This window comes from Schistocerca piceifrons, chromosome 3 (genome assembly GCF_021461385.2).
Source record: "Schistocerca piceifrons isolate TAMUIC-IGC-003096 chromosome 3, iqSchPice1.1, whole genome shotgun sequence".
NCBI lineage: Eukaryota > Metazoa > Arthropoda > Insecta > Orthoptera > Acrididae > Schistocerca > Schistocerca piceifrons.
The window spans coordinates 522,463,496-522,481,945 of NC_060140.1; the positions used below are offsets into that span (position 1 = coordinate 522,463,496).

The window sequence follows — 18,450 nt, forward strand, 5'->3', positions numbered from 1 at the left end:
ACTGCCAGATACTGCACTTGAAATGGAATGAGTAGTGCTGTGAACTGGAGGAGGATGAGGTATGAGGGAACGGTAAAGAAGCACAGGGCAGAGAGATGAAGGGGCTTCAGGGTAGGGAAAGAGGAACATTGAAACAAGTATGGTTCCTACAGAAACAAACAAAGACTCTAGGAAGTCTACATACAAGATTACTAAAGAACATTGTGTGAGCTGAGAATAGTACTAACAAGAGGAGGGAGCTGGATTGTGGATCCGTATCTGATAATGAAGTGGGCAAGATTAATTTACCATCCATTGAGATGGCATCAGTTTTTGCAGTAGCAGGACAATATAGTGCATACTGTCCCAGGCTAGTATGTATGGTGGTGTGGGTTAGGCCCCAGGCCAGAGTGAATTTTGTTTCCCTTCTCGTTTTTCTTTATTCTTTCTCTGTTTTTTCTTTTGATGACAGCTGATAACTGCTTTCATTATCTTTATTATAAAACAGTGGACAAAAAGATAAAATAAATTGATTTCATATGTAGTATGCTGTAGACACATACGAATTTAACAGTTTTTAGGGGAATAGTCTTCATAGAACACTGGTAACGTAAACTGTTCTTGAACTAGGCATACTGAATAAAAGCAAATTGCAAACTGCTTCCTGCAGCTTAATCAACTAATCAATATTCTGAAAAGGAAAGTTGCCACTCACCATATAGCAGAGATGCTGAGTCGCAGATAGACACAACAAAAAGACTGTCACAATACAAGCTTTTGGCCAACAAGTCCTTTGTAGAAATAGAACACACACACACACACACACACACACACACACACACACACACACACACCTACACACACACACACACACACACACCAATACCATTGCAAACTCAACTCGCACACACATGACTGCAATCTCTGGCCAAGAAACAAGTGGACCACACTGTTGCTGAGCACACTGCCCAACACGACATCCTTCATTTCAGTGACTGCTTCACAGCCTGACCCACATGGATGCTTCCCATCAACACCAGCTTTACTGAATCGTGCGGGTGGGAACTCTCCCTGTAACATATCCTATGTTCCTGTAACCCTCCTGGCCTCAAACTTTGTTAGTCATTTTTCTTGCCCATCCAGCCCTTTCCTGTTCCCATTCCAGTACTACACAGCCCTCATTCCACCAATACACCCAGTCTTTTTATTTCTCTCCTTTTCCGCTCCCCCCCCCCCCCCCCCAAACACACACACACCTCTTCCCTGTCCTCTGTCTAATCTCCCGACTGCACCTAGCTGTCCTACCCTCTCTCTAATCTCCAGACTGCATCTAGCTGTCCTACCCTCTCTCTATCTCATCCTTGCACGCTCCCCAGCAGCACTTCACTGTCCCCAACCCCTACCGTGCTATACCTCCCCCTCCCTGCCACAGCCTCCTCCTTACCCCCACCCAGCTGCTACTCCCATCATGCACTACTGCTGTTGCTTGCTCTGTCACTAGCGTCAGTTCAGCTGCCAGAGACTGCACTCGTGTGTGTGTGTGTGTGTGTGTGTGTGTGTGTGTGTGTGTGTGTGTGTGTGTGTCATCTATCTTCAACAAAAGCCTTGTTGGCCAAAAGCTTATATTGTGACAGTTTTTTTGGTTTCCCTTTCTGCAACTCTGCATCTCCGTTATATGGTGAGTGTCAACTTTCCTTTTCATAATATTGTTACATTCCACCCTGTATTTTCCATTGTTTGATTTACTTAACTTACCTATTGTCATGATCCTTTGGTGGTTGATATACATTGGCTTTTTCATAATAACTATTAATTTTCAATAGTCCTGCCTGTGGTTCATTTGTTCTTGCATACCAGACAATATTTGGCATTTCTAACTACTGAATGAAGAAACTGACACATTTCTTGTATCAACTTTTGAATGTATTAATGAAATTGATAAATTAAACTGAAATTTTATTGAAATTACAATTACAAGTAAAACTGGCTTTAACATGAGCAATGCCATGTCATGAAGTACATATTCTGATCATAAGTTTACAAAATGCTCTTGTGGTGTTATGTGAAATTACTCTGAACTTAAACTATTAACAATGATTCTAACTGATATGTAAATTACTACCAAATTCCAGTAAGTTGCATGATGTTAATATAATTTTGAAACTTCTACATAACATGTTTTCTGAAGGACTTTTGCTGTAGAAATCTGTTATGCTTCAGTACTGGAAATGTTTACATGTGGACAATAGCAAGGATATTTCATAATCGGATAATTACAGATCATGCTGACTGTGAGATTTAAAACTGAGATTTGAAACAAATTACAGTTTAAATAGCAAATAATACATGAATAATCAAAGTTAACTGGTATTCAAAAAGGAGTAAGTACCATACACAAAATTTGTATCATAATCTGCAACTGATGTTGTGGTGTATGAATCTGTATCTGTCACTTTACGACCTTACCGCAGTGACATTTATTTTTCAATAAATTTCAGGGCAAACTTGTTTCAGTGCCATTCCAAAATACTTGTTTTAATCTGTTGATTTGGGAACCATAAACAAAAGTCTAAACAAAATGCTGTAGTATTCTTCCTTACCTTTAGTCATAAACGTCTTGTCATTATGAAGGAGGTAAAAATAACAAAGTAATAATATTATATGACTTGTGTCAAACCTTAAGCTGTTGACACCAGACATTTTCAGTTGTTTCAACACTGGAAACCAATACCATTTCCATGGATGGTATATGTAATACGTTCACTTTCTGCAGGTGAAATCTCTTGAAGGAAGGCCAAAATAATGAGCAGCTTCAGGGTGAGTTACCTTAGATTACATGACCATGCATACAGTTCTTTGATTCCTATCCATGACTCCATGCTCTCCGTTTGTAAGAGAAAGAAATGGACGGATATGGTGACATCAGAAAACTGAAAATAACCTAAGTGGCAGAGAGGTCCATGAGCTAGTCAAGATAGGAAAGGAGCTGAGAAAGTGTACAGGAATAAATATGTATAGATGAAAAGACAGAAGGAACTGTACAGAAATAAATATGTATTTCCCTTGCCACATTGACTGACGCTGAGTAATTGCAAATGGTCTAGACAGGGTTTTGACAAGCTGCCCTATTTTTTCTGAAGTAAGAATTATGTTTTGAAAACCTTTTCTTTTTTGTAGTACATAATAAAAATTAGATTGCACTGTACAGTAACCAAAAAATTCTTTGTTATCACAACTAGAAATATATCTTGAAATATTAGCTTGTGTAAATTCTGGACATCATATAAGTGATCCACCAATAACAAAAGATTTTCTGGAAAAGTCCTAAGTACAGCTGTTCTGTAAAACTCATTAGCTCTGTTACTTCTGGAGAAAGATAACAGAAGTATGGCAATACAGCAGCCCAATTGTTAATTGTCAATTTATGACAGTTACATATCACCTTAGAAATTCAAACAAAATATGTACATAATTTAAAAATTTACAGACATCTTATGTATGCAATGTATCATATCTTCTGCAATGTGTAAGAAGTCCAGGGGGTTTCCAGTGTAGGAATTTTGAGTGCACTCTTTTAACAATGTGTCTGACAGTCTGTCTTGGAGTGTCACAGATGTACCCTGCAGTTGTAGTCTTTCCCCATCTGTATAGGGGGTCACCTCAGAGCAGTCCAATAAATTTTATCTCTGCACCAAATGAAAAACTTGAAATTAGAGCTTTTTAGGGTCAATGTTTGTTATAATTGTCAAAGAATGAAGGGAAGAAACTGGCAGGTGCAGAGACCGCAGCTCATTAGCATATAAAAGCAATATATCTTACATTCCTGTAACCCTCCCCTCTTTCCCATACTGGCCTCATCCTCCACTAGTCCCTGTCTTTTACTCCCTACCCCCTTCTCTGCTCCAGCTACAACACCACAAAGCCTTCTGTTTCACTACTGCTCTCACTACTCTTTTTCCCCTCCTCTATTTCTCTCCTTTTCCACTCCCCTACCCCTACAAACTTCCCAACTGCACCTAGCAGCCCTATTCTGCCCTCAACATATCCTTGCTTTCTCCCACAAGCAGCACTGCAACCTCCCCCATCCTTGCCATGCTGTCCCTAGTTTCCTCCTTATCCCTACCACCCACAGATTGTTTCTCCCATCAGGCCTCAGTGGCCAGACACAGTGGTGATATGCGTGTGTGTGTGTGTGTGTGTGTGTGTGTGTGTGTCCTATTTTAGAAGAAGGCCTTTGGTTGAAATCTCAAATGTATAGCAGTCTTTATCTTTTGCCTGTCTGTGACTCAACATCTCCTCTATATGGTGAGTAGCAATCTATCCTTTTCACAATATTGTCGTTAAAGCAGGCGTACTTTTGCAGTTTAGTAAAAACTGAATAAAACATATTATTACAATTCATTTTAACTTGCATATCAAAGATTCTAGGGCTAAGATTTCAGAGCGTCATCACAGAAAATTGATAATTACAATAGATATGCTTCTTCATGTAATAACTCTAAATGTACTAAAATTACAGATTCTGTTGTGAGCTCCTTTACTGCGAATTATTATGGCAGTGCGTTGAATTACTTTCAGCAATAATCTGTGATGTACTGTCCATCCAAAAAGTTTTGAGAAAGCTTTATTCCTAGAGTATAAGCAGTGTCATTGCAGTGACTACAGACTAATTCACATGGTTTTAAGAACTTTCTGTGTGTTGCACTCAAGTGAGGAAGACTATGTAGAACATCTGAAGCATTAAAAAACCACCATCTTAACTGTTCTTTATTTTTTATCACTCCTGCCTCCAAACGTTTTGGACTGATGGGGTATGTAAATATGAAGATTTTTATCTATTGTTAATGTAATTTTAATTTCTAATTTTTGTGTGTTGTTGTCTGACTTCACATACATTTTGGTAAGTTTTCTTATATGTAAATTATTTATCAGGCAGGTGATGAAACTGTCTGACTAACTATGGACAGATCACTACTCAGGAAAGAACAGAGGTGCTGAGCAGTAGATGTGTGTGTGTGTGTGTGTGTGTGTGTGTGTGTGTGTGTGCGTGTGTGTGCATTAGCTACATGATCAGAAGCTAAGCTACTTTCTTTTTTATGTGACTATTTCTACTCATCACCACTACTATTTTGTGAGAAGTGATCTATCCTCATATATAAGGGCGGCCAAATAAAATGAAGACAGATGGAAAAAGTATGTGAACTACTTATTATTCCAAAAGTAAACATGATAGGTGTTAAGGGGCTCCAGAAAGGCTCAAAATCATGAAAAGTTCAATTTTTACTTTTTTGCGTTTTCTGAATCTGGAGACTATTACCTTTTAATAGATATATAATTTATTCAATTCTGAAGACTACAACCATTTTTAATTTTTTTTTGAAATGTGTCCTACATGGGCGTGACCCACTGTGGCGCTGTTAAACTGCTGTCAAATGGTGTTATTATTAACGTCCGTGTTCATCAGGTACATTCTAGTGATGTGAGATAAAGTATGTGTTGTGGCTAACCTGTGATGGTTCAATATATATAGCTGGTGTGATTGTCGATTGTTTCATGTTTATTTACTCTCTCGTTATCTCGAAAATATTCATAATTAATTCTGTTTCTTGAGTCTCTGTTTTTTTGAAGTATAATAATGAGTAAAAGTAAAGTTATTAGAAATCCTCTGAAGGCTTTTAAGAAAAGGAGAAATGTTGGAAAGCCAAAGGTATGTGTTATTACTGTAAACAATAAAGACGATAACCAAGTGAGTGAACCTAACCTCTCAAGTACACCTGCCCATAGCAGTCAAAGTGGGAAAGAAAATACTTCACAGAAGAAGCTTGGTTCAACGAGTGAAAATTATGAATGTTTTATGGGCGAATCGGATGTGAATGAAATATTTGATATGTCGGTTCTCAAAGGAATTTTTTCAAACTGTGTAAGATGTATTCATTGTAGTGAAGTTGGTCTGGAACTCTCCATAATAAAGCACGCAGGACTTGCTAGTGAAATACAACTGAAATGTGATAAGTGTTCATACATGACCACCTTTTGGAACAGTGTTGCAGTAACTGCAACTGAAGAAAATGGTAGCAAAATCTACGAACACAACAACGAGCGATGCTTGCTTTAGACAAGGAACGCCTTCGGGCTGCAGACAGGACTGTAAAGAGTCTAGAAATACAAGCAAGAGTAAACAGGAGGAGGAACAAGAGGAAGCTGGAGGAGGAGTTTGCAGAGGATGAAGATAATCCATCCTATGGACCTGGAATGCACTAAAAAGTTAATCCAATCTTTGTCGCTCGATTCCCAAAACTTTTATTTTCTCATACTAATTACATGTTTTCTAAGGATCTTCCAAACATATTTCTTTCAAACTTTCAGTAAATGTTACACAGTACCTTCTGCATAATTTAACTCAGCCTTTTTCCAAAAAACTGTATATTTTTGAATATATAAATAAAAAATTGCAAAAAAATGTTGTGAATTTTCATTACAATTGAAAAAAAATCATCTTTAATAACTGAACTAAAATTTTGTAAAATCCCTGTGTTAAGTTGTAGCCCATATTCCAATAAATAATCTGTAAAAAGTTCAACTTCCTACCTCAAATACTTTGTGAGGAAAGATGTAATTTATAAGCGTAATTTTAACATTGCAAGTATAGGGCGTTCCGGAGCCCCTTAATACATTTATCACACCAAGAGACATAATGGCCAATGCCTTCATGAAAACATGTTTGTGGTTTCCTTTGTGGTTGCCTACAGAACCATGATTATGCACAGCTGTGCACCTTTTTGACTGAAGCAAATTGACAGCCACAAATGTCTTTCTTCAGGGCTACAAAAATATAGAAACTGCATGGGAAGAGATTGGGATTGTATGGAAGATGTGTAAGGGCTTCCCAGTGAAACTTCTGCAGCATACTCAAAACAACATTGGCAATAAATGGGCAACCTGGGAGGCCTCACACATCCTCTGTAAGTTCCCGATCTCTACCCAATTGATTTTCATCTTTTTGGAGTCCTGAAGAAAGGCATTAGGAGCCACTGATTTGCTTTGGGCAAAGAAGTGCTCATCTGGGAACAATCATGGTTCCATGGGCAGCCACAAACATTTTTCCATTAAGGCTTTGATCATTGTTTTTCACAGTGGGATAAATGTATGAATAGTTAGGGTGATTACTTTAGAAATAATGAACAGCATACTTGCTATTTTTCCATCTGTCTCATTTTCATTTTACTGGCCCTTCCATAAGTTATATGTTTTCCTGGTTTTTCCATGAACATTAGTTAACTTTCTGCAACATTAAATGAATGAACAATATTTCCAGGATCCCTATGAAGATTATGATGCTGGACTTTATGCTGTTCAGAATGGACATGCATGGGGACTTCTTGAGTTTGCTTCTAATTTCTCTCATAGCCTCGTTAAAAGGATTAAAGAAAATCGGGAGGCTGAATGGTATGAATTAGAAGGCAGTGATGTAAATGTATGGATGGATATGTCAGGTGAGTTTTAATTATTCTTGTATTTCCTTTATTTCTGATCAAAATGATCATAATAGGCAAATGCGAATGTTACAAACAATGGATCAGAATAAACAAGAAAATATGTGTTTGTTAAATCTTATTCTTAACATACCAAAATTTGCTAATGTATTATCATTATCTGTCTCGTTTCTGCATGCAGATAATATCAACTTTTGCAAGATTTTTGTTCCACTGTTGTTGCATCTTTTTCACTGAGCTCTCTGATCTTCTTTTGTTAATCTCACTCACTCTTTTTTCTCCTTGTTTGTGTTCTGCTGTCATCATGTCATTAGATGCTTTCTTCTACAATTTCCTGTGATAATATGCTTTTGTCACTAATGTAATTGTGTTCATTTGTACTTCAGTATTTTTAATTTGTTGCATGTTAGTTCTATATGTTTGTGAAAAGAGCTTTTGACAGTTTCTGAAATGATTAGATTTTTTTAGATTAGTATTTTTACCTTTCTCAAATAATAATTTATTCTATCTGAAAAAAATTGTCCCAGTTTATAGTTTAATATCAACTACAGAAGAATTTTCACTGACCTAAGCTCACAAAATGATGATTACTGGTATGAAGACACACAGATTTCAGTACAGTCAAGCTGATTAACATGAGAAATTTTTATTGTCTTGCATAGAACTGGTCATTATGAATACTGACAGCAAAAATGAAAAGGGATAATTGGATGGAAAAGTAGAAAAACTGAGAACTCAAATAAACAATTTGTTGGAGAAAATAGTTTTTGTTGAGCAAGAAGTCACTACGAAGATTAATGAGTAATATGAATGATCCTACTGCTTGGATCAGTTAATTATTGAGTCATTGCATTCAAAGAAAGCTTATAAAGGAAATACAATAAGTGGAAGGAAGTTGAAAAATATTTTGCTGTATGTTCTTAGGTGAATTTATTCAAAATTGTCATTTCAGTGACTAGTAGCAAAACAAAACTTACACTGCAGTAACAAGAATTCATTATAAGTAGAAGCATTCATGACTGAGCAGCACAGCAGAAATATATACTGTGTAAAATAACTATATCATTGTGCCTTGCAGTGTAAATTATTATGAAACTTCCTGACAGATTAAAAACTGTGTAACAGACCAGGTTTCAAATCAATACTCTTGTCTTCTATGTGCAATGTTCTTACCAATTACATTCTTGAGGCACAATGCACAATCTACAATCACTGCTTCAACTACAGTACCTCTGTCCCAGTTTCCAAACTTTTACTTTCCTTATTCAAACTTTCTGAAAGTATGAAACAAGTAGCATTGACACTGTAAATGTAGGTTGTGAGTTGAGCCTCAATAGTTCAGTTGGTAAGAGCATTACCCAGAAAAGACAAGAATCTGAGTTTGAGTCATGATCTGAAACACAATTATAATCTAACAAAAAGCTTGACATGTCAGTAGTTTAAGCAGGACAGAATTGGATATCCACATGTTCTTTCTTCGATGCACAAAATGAATAAATAAATAAATAAATAAAAATTGAAAGCCAACATATATGTGGAAAGTAATATGTATAGAAATCGTACGAATCATGTACTGAAATGAGTATTGGGACAGATATAAATATGTACTGTCAAGTAAAAAGTGAGATACTAAGTGTGTATGGAAAGCACTTTCAATTCGTAAGACAAGTAAAACGAGTCATTAATAACAGGAATTTTAGAAAGGTATTTAGAGAAATAGTTGCCGTATTTTCTAAAATAATCAATAGGCTTTACAGCACTCAATGCCCACTAGTTCACAAGGTTGCATGTGCTCTTCATAAAAATATTTGTAATGGCACATAATAATCTTCCTTTTGCCTTCTCATTTTCATTCGTATCAGTCAGTGTCTGATCCCAAAAATTTTATTGCGAAGGGCAAAACAATTTGAAATTGGCTCTACCAATTCTGGTGTGTGGCTTATGTTTCAGCACCTAAAATTTATTGTCACACAGTGTACTCTTCATGTATACAGCCACATTAGGCCATGTATTCTCATAGAGCAGCCATACCCAAAACGAGAAGAGGTATCCACAGTAGTGTGATCCCATATTCTGATCCCATAACTGCCTTCAATTGCTTTACCAACATGTTACTGTAGTGAGCTATAGGCACAATTAGGCCCTTCTCCTGCAAGTGCACCAATATAGGGCCATAAAGGTCCTAAAGATCACCAGCATGACTTTACTAGTTGATCCCCAGATGATAAATTTTTTTCCCAAACTTCCATTATATTCATTGTTTCTTATTCTGTTGTGCTTAATGGGACCTCCAGGATTCATCGTCTGACACAATCTGATCAAGGAAAGCATCTACTTCATGCATGTAATGATCAAATTACTCCAGGGACCTTGTCTACTCTACACACCTGTGATTATCAGGCAGCTTCTTTGGTACCCAACAGTTACACATTTTCATGTAGCTAAGATTGCCATGAATGATACTGTATGCAGATCTGCAACTAAGGTGGAATTACTTAGCAATTTCACAAGAGTCACATTTACCCAGATCCACAGTTATTGATAAACATGGGAGATGTCCCAATTACAGTAGATAATGCTTGCACTGCCTGTAATCAAGCTGTCATTAGCACCTTATAATCCTGTGTGGTTCGTGTTAGAAGTTATAGTTCAAAAATTTTCAAAGTCTGATTTGCGCATGTACCAGGTCCCAAGTTGTCACCACTTTTTTATAATAGGCAATATACTCTCACAACAATTGAGTGTATATACAACAAGAGACATGTACATGATATTACTAGGAACAGTGCAAACTATCTGAAGTCCATTTCTCCAATCGAAATTCCGTTCAGGTTATATCAGTTTTCCATATGTCACAGAATCCAGCAGAATAACACTGTAGCCAATACGATAACATTCGTAGTATGCTCTCCACAGATAAATTCTAGCATATGATTCCACCTGTCAGATTTGATCAGTGACACCATATTAGACCGAAAGATTCAACAGGCACAAGATTTCAAAATGGAGACCAATACCTGCAAATGATTCCAAGGTGCTGAAATGTAACCATGAATTATAGAAACATGGGACTTCTTAAAAATAAATATACTAACTTACCTTCATTGGAAAATGTGATTCTGGGTGGGGAAAAATTAGTGTAATGACCTCAGAATTGCAGTAAAAGTAAAATATAGGAACTGCAACAGAGACAGTAACAAGATACAGCTATAAATCATGAAAATAACAAAATATAGAATCAACAAGTAGAATTGAGCAATATAGATCAAGCAGAGAGTACAAAAGCAAAAAAATAAAGCCTAAAAGAAATAGCCCTAAAAGCATAACAAAATCATGAAAACTAGAAAACGGAATTGGCAACTAGAATTGAGCTATATAGCGCAAGTACATACAGCGATACCAAAATAGTAAATCCCAAAAGAAATTGCACTATACACCTAATAAAAAATCAGGAAAAATAGTGAAACGGGATCAAAAATTAGAATTAAACCGTAAAGTTTAAGTATGCTCAGTGATACCAAGAACTTAAATCCTAAAAGAAATTGCACTACGCGCCTAATGAAAAATCCCAAAAACTGAAAAAAACCAGTACTGAAAAAATAAGTCCAAGTGTATACAGGTAACACAATGAAAACACCAACAAAAAAAATCAAGTAGTTGGTTGGAGACACAACACTGTTGTTACAGGTAGTCTGCAAAAACAGTTCATAGTTGCTGGCCGCTGATGAATTGTGTATATGATTCGGGTTAACCCTCTCAGCATCAGTTAAGGCCTGAAGATGGTGTACTGAAGCATCAAAACTAGTAGCCATTTAATAAATAACATCATAAGGATGGTTATAGGTGTTACATTTTATTCCCTTATATTATGCTCTTCGCCATACTTTTCTTCCCAAAACAAGATTCATCTTCTTCCAGTATGACCCCCAGTCAGTTGCAATTGCAACCTATATCCTCAATTATTTTATTGATGTGTTCCTATCTCTGTCTTCCTCTACAGTTTTTACCCTTTACAGCTTCCCCTAGTACTGCGTGGTTATTCCCTGATGTCTTAACAGATGTTGTATCACCCTGTCCCTTATTCTTGTCAGTGTTTTCTCTATATTCTTTTCCTCAGTGATTCTACAGAGAAACTCCTCAGTCCTTATGTTATCAGTCCACCTAATTTTCAACTTTCTTCTGTAGCACCACATCTCAAATGCTTTGAATCTCTTCTTTTCCAGTTTTCCCACAGTTCATGTTTCACTTCTACACAATGCTGTGCCCCAGAAATATCTTTTTTGCCAGTCTAGTCTGTTTTTTATGTCTTCCTTGCTGCACTGAACACAGGTTATTTTGCTTCGTAGGTAGCAGAATTCCTTAATTTTGTCTTTCTTGTGACCCCCAATTCTGATGTTAAGTTTCTCACTGCTTTCATTTCTGCTACTTCTCATTACTTCTGTCATTCTTCAGTTTACTCTCAGTCCATATTCTGTACTCATTAGACTGTTCATCCCATTCAACAGATCCTGTAATTCTTCTTCACTTTCGATGACAACAGCAGTGTCACCAGCAAATCTTATCATTGATATCCTTTCACCCTGAATTTTAATCCCACTCATGAACCTTTCTTTTGATTCCAGCATTGCTTCTTCAATGTATAGATGAAACATTTGAGGTGGAAGACTACATCCCTGTCTCATGCCTTTTTTATACCAAGCACTTTGTTCTTCATTTTACAGTCTCATTGTTCCCCCTGGTTCTTGTAATACTGAATATTACCTGTGATCTCTGTAGTATACCCCTTCTTTTCTCAGAATTTCAAACATCTTGCTCCACTTTACATTGTTGAACACTTTTTCCAGGTAGACAAATCCTATGAATCTGTCTTGATTTTTCTTCAGTCTTGCTTCCATTATCAGTTGCAACATCATAACTGCCTATTTGGTGCCTTTACCTTTCCTAAAGCCAAACTGATCATCATGTAACTGATCCTTAATTTTCTTTTCCATTCTTCTGTATATTATTCTTGTCAGCAACTTGGATGTGTGAGCTGTTAAGCTGATTGTGCAATAATTCTCATACTTTTCAGCTCTTGCTGTCTTCAGAAGGGGTGGATGGTATTTATCTGAGAGTGTGATGGTGTATTGTCACCCTCATACATTCTACACACCTATGTGGACAATTGTTTCGTTGCCACATTCCTTCCATAGTTTTAAAAGTTCTGGTGGACTGTTATCTATATCTTCTGTCTTATTTTATCTTAAGTCATCCAAAGCCCTTTTACATCAAGTCCTCCCTCTCATAGAGCCCTTCAAAATATACTCTTTCCACCTATCCACTTTTGCCTCTGCATTTAACTGTGGAATTCAAAAACTATTGTTAGCTGATGACACAAGCATACTTGTAAAGCTTCCAAACTGAACTAAATCACACACAGCCCACATAGTAACTGACCAGGTGTATGACTAGTTTATGGCAAATTGGTTCATGTATACCTGTTAAAGTGAAGCAGCATCTTCATTGACATAATGAGATTAAAAATATCCTATTCCAGATTATTTCACTGTAGAACAATCTGATGGGAATAGACTTCATGTCATAAGGCAACAAAGTTATCCACTAGACAAAAAATTTGTTGTGTGTGTGTGTGTGTGTGTGTGTGTGTGTGAGAGAGAGAGAGAGAGAGAGAGAGAGTCAGTAAATAAGGAAACTAAGGAAGTGAGTTTGTGTAATTGTTAACTAATAAAGAGTTTTTTGACAGATCAGCAAATTGGTAATATGCTTAGGAGGGATATGGTATACTCCTTAATGGATTTTTCACAAGATATACTTTCTGCCTGTGACTATAATCCACATCTTGCGCAAACACCATTGAAGGTAAGTGTGAATCCAGCCTTCAAATTAATAACAAACATGGATTAAGTTCTGAAGGTTTAATACAATGTTATCAGTTTGAATCCTACATTCTTCACCAGTTGAACCTAGTAATCTGCTTAGTAGTTAACAGCAAAAGAGAAAAAATTATTTTTATCATTAAATACTCCTAACAAACTGCTTCACCAAACAATGGAAAGTTTGGTTTGGAAAAAAAAGGGGGGGGGGAGATAGATTGTTACTCACCATAAAGATGACATGTTGAGTTGCAGACAGGTATGACGACAAGATTGTTACCCACTTAGCTTTTGGACAAAGCCTTCTTCAGAAAAGAAAGGAAGACAGTCACACATATGAGGGCTATCCACAAAGTACATTACGTTTTGGGATTAAAAATAAATAAAGAATTGGAAATTTTTTTTATTATATACAGATGAAAGCCACACTTAAATACTACTTTTCTACATAGTTGCCATTTAAATCAAGGCACTTATCATAGCGATGGACGAGCTTGGAAATTCCTCCGTCGTAAAATTCGGCCGCCTGCGCCTTCAACCACGTGGTTACCTCTTTTGGGACAGAAAAGGTGTGATTTTTGTAGATTTCCTGGAAAAGGGCACTACAATAAACTCTCAAAGGTATTGCCAAACTCTGCACAACCTCAGAAGAGCAATACAAAACAAGCGCAGGGGAAAGTTGGGCTCAAAGCTCTTGCTGATTCACGACAATGCCCGGGCCCACACGGCAAATGCCACTCGTGAAGTTCTCGAATCTTTTAAGTGGGAGTTGTTTCCTCATCCACCGTACAGTCCCGACCTGGTACTGAGTGACTTCCACTTATTCCCAGCAATGAAGAAGTGGTTGGCTATGCAGCGTTTTGATGACGACGCACAGGTGACCACGAGAGGTAACCACATGGTTGGAGGTGCAGGCGGCCGAATTTTACGATGAAGGAATTTCCAAGCTCGTCCATTGCTACGATAAGTGCCTTAATTTAAATGGCAACTATGTAGAAAAGTAGCATTTAAGTGTGGCTTTCATCTGTATATAATAAAAAAAAATTCCAATACTTTATTTATTTTTAATTCCAAAACGTAATGTACTTTGTGGATAGCCCTCATATTTACACAAGCAGGCACACCTCAAGCACACATGACAAGCATCTTCAGCTGCATTAACTGGACTGCTAGCTAAGGTGGCCGGAGGTAGTAGTCATGTGTATGTGAGGTGTACCTGCTTGTGTGAATGCATGTTTGTGACTTCCCTTCTTTCATGAAGAAGGCTTTGGCTGAAAGATAAGTGTGTAACAGTCATGTCATTATGCCTGTCTGCAACCCAACATGTCATTTTCACAGTGAGTAGCAGTCTATCCTCTTTCAAGCTGATTCACTAGCTATACAAAAACAGAACACTGAGTGATGAAAGACTGCAATACTTTTATTCATTCTTCTATGCTTATTTTCTTTTTAAAAAAAGAATTTGAAACAGATGAGGTGTGTCTCTGTGGGTATTTGATACTTATACATTTTTATTATAATCATGAGAAAACATCATGTGTGTCATGGAGAAGACAGCATATCATGCAAACTGAGGAACACTGTATCTTGATAAATGAAGAACAACAGCTGTTAAATGTTCCTTTATTGAAATGAGCAGTTTCGCAGTTTATAACTGCATCCTCAGGTATTAATTTGAATTGGAGAAAAGGGGGGGGGGAGATGTAAAATAAAATAACAATATTGTTATACCTCAAGTTAAGAAAGGATGTAATAAATAATGAGTAGAAATACTCACAGTCTATTCATATCAAAAGCAGATTGGACTTAAATGGACAACCTGACATTCTGAATCAAATTAAAAGAAAACCTCTGTCAAAAGAATTGTTGGCAGGTAATAAAATCAGCAGAGTGATAGAGTTGACTGCCCCAGACAGCAAGGCATCCTACAATAAAAATTTAAAGATAACTGATACCGTAGGGTCTAAAACTCAAAATTTGAAAATGTGGAATTAAAATGAAGGTAATTAATAAAAAAGTAATATACTAAATAAACTCACAATTGGTAGAGCAACTTGTGTGGCAACAGCATAACTGGTGCATAGGCAGAAAAACAGATCAGATAAAAACCACAATAAAATAGGAAAATAAAAATAAAAATGGAGCATTAATAGCCAATAAAGGCAAGTTGGGGTGGAAGGAGAGATAGAGGAACAGACTAAGCAAAAGACACTGAAAAACAGAAGAGCGATATTAAGAAACTTTCCAGAGTGTGAAAGTCGGTAGAATATCAGAGTAAAGAAAGAGCAAATATTGTAGAAATGGGTGCACAGAAAACATAATAACTGAAGGAAGAGTTGAAGAAAAAGCAAAATATTAGTCAATACTATCTGTCTGAAGAAAGATATTTTTGTATGCAGAAACAATACAGAAGTAGAACAATGGGTAATTACAAAGCAGTGTCACTCATAAATATTACTTTTTTTGCAGTGTTTTCCATATATTTAGTTGGTATAGAGTACAGACCATTTTGTTTCATACAATACCACATTAACAACTTATAATTTTAATTTCAGAAATGGATAGTCTACTCTGCGTAAAAATCTGTGGTTAAATTCACCAATAAAGTTTCACCAAAGCTGAACAAAATCAAAGTTAATATTGGTATTTTCTGTAGCTCTCAGAGGGAATTTAGTTGTATAAATCATAGAAGCCCCTTTTGTTTGGAAATTAATGCTACTTTTACTCTTTTACTTCAGCCATAACCCATCTGATTCAGGATTTTGAGCAACTTTTCCTGTTCTTCCTCTCAACTAAATTCAACTAAAATAATCTATTTTCGAAAACGTATTTGGATAGATAAAAAATTTACTCACCAAGTGGCAGCAGGAAAACACACATATAAAAGGTATTATGCATGCAAGTTTTCAAAGCCAGTGGCTACTCCTTCTGGCAGAAGGGCTGGAGGGGAATGAAGAGGTGTAAAGGAAAGGAATTGGTGATGTTTATTTAATGGGTAGAGTTTGGAAAAGTCACCCAGAACCCTGGGTCAGAGGAGACTTACTGCATGGGATGAGAAGGAAAGACTCAGATGAGAAGGAAAGACTCTTTCCACCAGTCCTTTTCCTTCACCCCTCTTCCTTCTCCTTCAACCCTTCTGCTAGAAAAGGAGCCATTGACTCCAAAAATTTGCATACGTAATACCTTTTATATGTGTCTTTTCCTGCCACTGCCTGGTGAGTAGATTTTTTACCCATCCATTTACGTTATGTAACCAAATAAACCAAAAGTTAAGACATCAAGAGCTGTAATCATAGTTTATTGTTTGTCAGCATTGCTCTAGCAGTTCCCTGCTTTGTTGAACATGAAAAGTAAATTATTCTCTTCTCTCCATTACTGTTAACTTTATGTAGTATTGTGATTGATGTAAAACTCATTATAATTGCATTGTCTTGTTTCATAGTTTGAGAAGCCTGTTTATGGTGCAATAATACCAAACTTCAGAGACTTTGCTGCTCCTGGAGTCCTCTTAACGTAAGTATTATTTGAAAACTTTTTGGTGACTCTTTAATTTGTTATTTAACTCTGGATATTTAGAAAAACTACATTTACATTTCACAAACTGAACTTCATTGTATAACTTATCAGACTGCTGCACGATGAATGTAAACTGCAGCCAGGTTTCATGGTTTTCAACTATATTTGACATATAAAATGTTAAAAGCTGTCTTTATAAATACTTTCCTGCACATTCTAACATTTCTTACTTTGTGATAATAACGTGTAGCATAGGTTCATGAGAGACCTTAGAGATCCTCAAGATAACAACAGGCATGATGATAACTTGTGCACTTTAAGCCCCCTGGAAATAATGTGACACGACATAGTGATACGGATAAAAAGTAGCCTATATAAGAAAACTGGTCTCAGCTATGGAGTGGGACTTAGACTGCATGGTGTCTCTCCACTGGTGGCACACAGAATGCACAATATATCTGGTGTTCAGCACAGTTTTTCAGATATTCTTCCCACTGCTGGATAAACACTCTACACATCAAGAATGTTCTCTGATGGCAGTATTAGGACTGTAATCATTTGGTAGTTCCAGTTGAATATTTTGATGCAAGTCCAGGGTGTGAGCTGGGCATTCTAGGTGTGTGATGTCACATTGCAAGTTCTCATCCACCAGGCCAGTTCTGTATGATTAGGAGTTCAACAAGTAGCCAATTTGAACGTCCATCAGGTTAACTTCCATTAGGAAAGTGGGTACACTCAGCAAAATATAGAGCGCAGCAATCAGTCGCCCTTTTTTTTCCCCAGGTTTTATTTGGCAAATCCAGATTTTGGCTAGTGCCTAGCCATTATGAATACACTATTTTCTAGTCTCAATACATGTCAGTTCCCTGTTGTTTGGGCATCAGTAGGACTGACACCTGATACATGTCAGTTCCCTGTTCTTTGGGCGTCACTCCTACTAATGCCCAAACAACAGGCAACTGACATGTATCGAGAATAGAAAATAGTGCATTCATAATGGCTAGGCACTCACCAAAATCTGGATTTGCTATAATTTATAAAAAAAAAATTGAATGTATTTAATTTCAGAAATGACAATGCTGCATTCTTCCACAAAACAGTGGTTTTATTGCAGACTAACTCTATAGCTAAGAACAGGGTTAAAAAAACATAAAAAAATTTGTGCACACCAAGTGGTGGCAGGGGAACACACATATAAATGTGTAGATATATACTCTCCTGCCACCACTTGGCTAGCAGATTTTTTTATCTATCAACTTGCATTATATTTTCAAAAAATGGATTATTTTTGTTGTAAAACATTAGTTGATAAATAATCAAAGTGTGCACTCATGCTTACATTTATTTTATTTTCTTTCTATCCGCAGGATCATTTTCTTCCTGTCAGTGGCATTGACATCTGGAGCAATGCTAATTGAGAGAAATGATGGTCTTCTGGAAAGGGGTTTGGTTGCAGGTAAAGATTATATGACATAGGCATATTCTTTATTTCTCCTATGTAGCATATGCTGTCTGAGGAAAATGGTGAAATCTTCTCCTCTGTGTAATACATCAGCTTTCATTTTTGGATGGTACATAAGAAAGTGAAT

General features: G+C 36.7%; 1 protein-coding gene across 2 annotated transcripts in view; it reads left to right on the plus strand.

Moving 5' to 3' along the window:
* The window catches only part of LOC124788340 (ABC transporter G family member 23), a 465,453-nt gene that overhangs the window by 407,747 nt on the left and 39,256 nt on the right, over positions 1 to 18,450 (plus strand). For both annotated transcript variants that reach the window (XM_047255600.1, XM_047255598.1), the window contains 4 exons: positions 7,295 to 7,472; positions 13,216 to 13,331; positions 16,788 to 16,858; positions 18,229 to 18,317. In XM_047255600.1, coding sequence (XP_047111556.1) covers positions 7,295 to 7,472; positions 13,216 to 13,331; positions 16,788 to 16,858; positions 18,229 to 18,317 — 454 coding nt within the window. The remainder of the gene's footprint in view (positions 1 to 7,294; positions 7,473 to 13,215; positions 13,332 to 16,787; positions 16,859 to 18,228; positions 18,318 to 18,450) is intronic.